We start from the raw sequence: 5441 nt of genomic DNA, 5'->3' as shown, positions 1-5441 counted from the left end.
ACGGCGCGTGGGCGTGATCTGCGCGTGGGACAGGGAGAGGGAGATGCGGGGTCGTGCCTTCGGGCTCTAGCGCGACGGGTGGCGTAGAAGCTTCTCTGATTCAAGCAGTTCTATTCTTAGAAGTACGCTACCTCTGCTCACTCTGACTTCCTCCTGGTTGAATCACTGTCGGTCTGAGGGGAAACCAATTCTTCAGCAAGTCTTGTCAAAAAAAAAAAACTCGAGCAAGAAGGGGGAAAAAAGAAGCAACACTCCACAGGTTAGCCTCCACACTCTGCTCTAGCGCACCTGCATATAGCTCCCACTAAGCGGCCGCCTCCGTCGCGAGCGGAAGGCGGCCTCTCGATCGGCCTCAAGTGGCCGCAGTGGAGACGAAGCACCGTTAGCCGCTGCAATGTCGACGCCGGCTGCTGCATCGTCGACTGTCACACCAGAGACGAGCGACGCGCTTGACAACATTCGGATAGGCCGAGTCGACTCATACAAGAAATTGGACAAGATCGGCGTGGGGGCCTTCGGCGACGTGTGGAAAGCGCGCCACCGCCGTAGTGGCAAGAAGGTCGCCGTCAAGTCCGTGCGCGCCAGCGGAGAGTCGCTTCTGCGTGAGGCTGCGCTGCTCGCGGCGTGCACGGGGAACCCCACCGTGGTGGAGTTCCGAGAGGTGGTGCGCGGCGGGAAGACGGACAAGCTCTACCTCGTCATGGAGTACGCCGGGCGCAGCCTGCATTACGTCATGGGCGCGCGCCGCCGCGACGGCCGACCATTCACGGAGGCCGAGGCGCGCCGCATCATGAGGCAGCTACTGGGCGGCATGGAGATCATGCACGAGCATGGCGTCGTGCACTGCGATCTTAAGCCAGCAAATGTCCTCGTCGGCAAGGAGAACGGCCGGGGCCCGGTCCTGAAGATCTGCGACCTCGGGCTCGCCAGGTCGGTGACCGTGCCATCCCCTGACACCTCGAGGCCCGTCGTAGGCACGCTTGGGTACATGGCGCCAGAGCAGCTGATGGGAGACATGGACTGCTGCAGCACACCCGTGGACATGTGGTCGCTCGGGTGCGTCATGGCGGAGCTCGTCTCCGGGAAGCCCATCTTCAAGGTCGAGGTTAGCGAGTGCGAGCATTTGGCTGAGATCGTCCACCTCCTCGGCATCCCCAATGAGGTGTCGCTGATGCCGCTAGGCGTGTCGGCCTCGACGCCGAGCCGGCTACGGGGCGCGGTGCCAGAGGAGTGCCTCTCGATGGCTGGCTTCGACGTTCTGCGCGGCCTGCTGGAGTTCGACCCCAGGGACAGGCTCACCGCGGCGGCCGCGCTCCAGATGCCGTGGTTCACAGTGGAGGATGACGACGACGCTCCATCACCTGCAACTGCAAGGGCATGAAGTGAAGCTGGGGAGTGCTGGACTAGTGATAGTGAGTTTGCCCTGCGTCATCAGCCTGTGATGACACGGTGAGCATAGAGTAGGATTTATCTGTGATTAAACTTGTATAGATCATTAGACTGTTAAGTTGTTGCAGTTTCAATCCTAATCTCCATCTGTGATTATGACCCTTCTCACTGAAATCATGTGTACATGTTGATCTGGCTTTTGATTTCTCCTGCTTCCTTGACAATAATCGTTTCATGTATAAAAAAAATTCTGCATATGCGTGGAACGAAAGGCAGGGACGGAGCAAGGCAGGAGTAGAGTTTGCTCACTAATTTCCAAATTTTGCTATATTTTGTTAGTTCCAGAAGAAAAGGCATGGTAGAAGCATGGGCAGTGGACTGAATCCATCGTCTAAACGCACCCGTGTCACCGTGACCTCAGCCCATCTAGAGAGGTGGAAGGAAGATGGTTGTCCGGCTCCGGCAAGCAAAGCAAAGCAAACCAAACCGGTGGGAGGTCTTCGTGTTCGTGGGCGGAAGCGCACCGCACGGTTCGTTCCGTTTCTTGCCTTCTCTTCTTAAAACAAAAACGAAACAAAATTGATTGCTACGATTTTTCCCAGAAATCTCCGCTCAATTACCCTGTTGCTATTGGGAGCGCCATCTCCATTTCTATCCCCATTCCGTTCTACGGATTCATTCGTGGCTCTCTCACCGTGATCCTCCATTTTCGCCTTGCTGCAGCTTGTTCGAGCACCACCTGCTCGACGAAATGCCTGGCGACCCCGAGCCCATGGCAGAGACTTCTGGTGCGATGGTCGTGGCCCCAGCGCGCGTTCCTCGGGCGGAACCAGGGATCAACGACCTCCCCCGCGACCTACTGCCCCGCGTCCTCTCCTGCCTGGACGCGCGCGAGGCCGTGCAGACGTGCGTGCTGTCGAAGCTGTGGCGCGACCTCTGGCGCGACGCGCGCCGCATCAACGCCTCGTGCCGCGCGTTCGAGATCGACGGCGGCGGACTCGACGACCACGGCAGGTCGCTGTTCAAGGAGTTCGTCAACCGTCTGCTTATGCTCCGTAACCCGGTTTCCTTGGACGAATTCCGCCTCTGGTACTACATCGACGGTGACAAGCTCTATGCTGACGCCGCAGAACCTAACCTATGGATCCGCCACGCTTTGCTCTGCGAAGCTCGGTCTGTCGAGATTTTCGCCTGGCATGATAAATTGGAACTCAATCCTGCAGTCTGTACTTCAGAGCACCTGACGAGCCTGCTTTTATACTCAGTTGTTTTGACCAACGGTTTCTTTAAGCAACTCCAAAATGGGTGCAAGGCACTGGAACGTCTCATCTTACAGGAATGCCCCATCAATGACATTGAGATTGCCTCCCAGACAATCAAGTTCTTGTCCATCGGGCATATTTGTTGGTTTCACCCTAGGCCTTATGATCCGGCACATCAGCCATCTCTCTCTCTTCCAAACCTCATTCATCTTGGCTTCTTTGATCATTTGGCTTATGATGGTGACAGAATACCTTTAGTGAAGAACATGGAATCACTACAGACAGCTTACATTGATCTGCTTAAGTACAATGATTTACCGGTTGATGATATCCGTCAATTTCTCTTGGGCCTTTCTGGTGTCACAAAATTGGAGTTCTGTTTTGGTTTTGGACAAGAAGAGGTATGCTTCTTTGTTTGACATTGGTGGATCCATGCAAGTATTCATAAGTTGATGTCTGAGACCTACAAATAGTATTTTGTCGTTGTGCTGTAAGTGCAAACCTAACTGTATGATAGTTTATTCTAATAACAAGTCATGTCTATAGGATGGTTGATGGTCTAAAGTACCACCATAGCACAATCTGATTTTCATGTGAATATTTTATAATGGTTGTATTACATTTGCAAAGTATTATAGAGTGGATGTATCAGTGGTGATTTATAGAGTCTGGGTGACATGTTCTAAGCATAGGGTTCTAGACTCTCTTGAAGCAATAAGCATAGTACATTATAGAGTGTGGATGACATTTGCGGTTTCTCTCGACCACTATTCTGAACTGTAGTCTACAGTTCTGCTGGGAAATTTCGCAATAGTTTTAGCTTCCTGCTATTTCTTCTTCTTTTTTTCATGTTTGGCTGGACCAAGAAAGTTTTCTAGACTATGGCATAGATTCTGTGTCATGTCCTAATCTTTTTGACCTCATGCAGCTGATGATGGGAATGGATTTGCAATGGTGCCCGAAATTCAACAATCTGAAGTTCCTTAGTCTCGTCAACTGGTATCTGGATGCAAATTTCTATGAACTGATAGCCTTCCTTCAGAACTCACCTAATCTGGAGCATCTAACTCTGAGTCTCAAACTGAAACAGGTGACATGTATATTCTCCTCGTATGAAAACTTTATGTATGTGCCATGCAGGTAAAACTTGTATGTTTCTTCTCTGTCTGTAGCATGCTAAAGTACCTGGAGCACTCATGGGTTGGGCTGGAAATAGACTGTTTACAGGCGAGCATCTTAAGACTGTTGAGATCATTTGCTCGAAGGATGATCCCGCGTTCCACAGCCACAGGGAGTTTTTGCTTGCGGGTGGCATATCCGATGGTCAGATTCATATCAAGCAGTAGAATCAGCTCCGGTCGTGTTTGTGCCAACCACAGGATCGTTCTTTAGTTTACGCAAGAAGATATGCTTTTCTAGCTGGGGTCAGATTCCGTAGAATGGTTTTCAGTTCAGGTGGATGGATGCATGCTCTGTCGAAATACGATCATTTCAGCGGCGTTACTTACTGTGGATGCATCGTCTGAGGAACAGGATCGCTTTCTTCCTGTGAAAGTTTTTATAGATGTATCACCAATCGCCATGCCTATGCCATAGCAGCAAATGTTTTGAAAACGTTTTTATTTGGTGAACTGCTTTGTAGCTCCGGTGCCGTAAAGTGTATAAATATGCCATGCGTGCACGGTGCTGTATATCTACTATGGTATGGATTCTACGGTGCCCGGCGCCTGGTTCCTTGGTGTGGGAAGGAACGGTTACATTCCCTGTTCCGGGAGTGGTCAATGCAAAAATCTTCTAAAAGCGGGGAACAGTTGGTGCAAAAACCTTAAAAAACATAGTACTGGTGTTGAACTTCGTTTCATATTCTCGTCCCCATTGTTCCGAGAAACATCCCCGAACATGGCTGCTAAGGCCCGGCCGGCGACCCAGCGGTCCGTTGAGGGAGGGTTTGCCTGCCAGCGGCACCAAGCCAGGCCGCTGGAGAGCGGCGCTTGGTGTGGGTAAGACAAGGAGAAATCAAATTATAAAATGTTTTGGTTTTTCAAGATACATTACTTTTACTATGTATTTAGATATGAGTATATCTAAGTGAATAGTAAAAACTACAGAAAAATCAAAACGTTTTATAATTTAGAACCGATGGAATACTACTCATGATGAGTAGGCCGACACATTCTCCTTTTCTATGGAGACGTATTCAGATTTCACACAGTTTCACACGGCTCTCGGGAACTTCTCTAGGGCATATCAATTTCAAGATTGCGATGAGATATGGATTTTCAAACTTCACATTATGTTGGTGCAGCAAATCTAACTGTATTGTTTCTTTTTTTTTCTGTATAGTTTCTAATGACCACGGTAGTGACTAGCACTACTATCGCTGCATGGCATGAAGCCGTCAGAAGCCAATTCCAACAATTTAGTTGAGTATCATCATACTGTTTTTTTAAAGATCCATTTGCCCGGCTTTTGTTAATAACTAGCCGGCAACCCCGCGCTTTGCGCGGGCAACAGTGGGAAAAAAAAAAGGTTGATACTGCGGCGAAAAAAAAAACAGGTTGGTACTGTTCCTTAACGGGTCGAATACTGTTCATCGAAACCCGTCAGCAGTGAAAATTTTGGCAGGTTGGTACTGTTCTTTAACGGGTCGAATACTGTTCATCGAAGCCCGTTACTATGTATCGCACGTTTACCGTGCCGGAACAGTGTTATGTGAGAGAGGTCGGAGATTTGAGATTGCACGCCTTTTATACTATAGTATAGATGAGATAGCAAACAACAGTTGGTTAC

General features: G+C 49.8%; 2 protein-coding genes across 2 annotated transcripts; both read left to right on the top strand.

Moving 5' to 3' along the window:
- The first annotated feature begins 394 nt into the window (after positions 1-394).
- On the top strand, positions 395-1381 carry LOC136454742 (putative cyclin-dependent kinase F-2). Its single transcript, XM_066455051.1, has one exon. The coding sequence runs from the start codon at positions 395-397 to the stop codon at positions 1379-1381; it is 987 nt and encodes a 328-aa protein (XP_066311148.1).
- Positions 1382-1759: 378 nt separating this feature from the next.
- LOC136452296 (putative F-box/FBD/LRR-repeat protein At1g78760) lies at positions 1760-4344 on the top strand. Its single transcript, XM_066452916.1, has 4 exons — positions 1760-1919; positions 2113-3052; positions 3580-3741; positions 3824-4344. The coding sequence occupies exons 2-4, from the start codon at positions 2141-2143 to the stop codon at positions 3995-3997; spliced, it is 1248 nt and encodes a 415-aa protein (XP_066309013.1). The 5' UTR covers positions 1760-1919; positions 2113-2140; the 3' UTR covers positions 3998-4344.
- Positions 4345-5441: the final 1097 nt, after the last annotated feature.

Source organism: Miscanthus floridulus, chromosome 5, assembly GCF_019320115.1.
Source record: "Miscanthus floridulus cultivar M001 chromosome 5, ASM1932011v1, whole genome shotgun sequence".
NCBI classification, from domain to species: Eukaryota; Viridiplantae; Streptophyta; class Magnoliopsida; order Poales; family Poaceae; genus Miscanthus; species Miscanthus floridulus.
The sequence above is the reverse complement of the archived record's forward strand: the minus strand, read 5'-3'. Positions and strand labels throughout refer to the sequence as shown.

Coding starts and splice junctions, on each gene's coding strand:
- LOC136454742 (XM_066455051.1), top strand. CDS start 395: ATGTCGACGCCGGCTGCTGCATCGTCGACTGTCACACCAGAGACGAGC.
- LOC136452296 (XM_066452916.1), top strand. CDS start 2,141: ATGCCTGGCGACCCCGAGCCCATGGCAGAGACTTCTGGTGCGATGGTC. Junction 3,053..3,579: donor TTGGTTTTGGACAAGAAGAG/GTATGCTTCTTT, acceptor GACCTCATGCAG/CTGATGATGGGAATGGATTT. Junction 3,742..3,823: donor TGAGTCTCAAACTGAAACAG/GTGACATGTATA, acceptor CTCTGTCTGTAG/CATGCTAAAGTACCTGGAGC.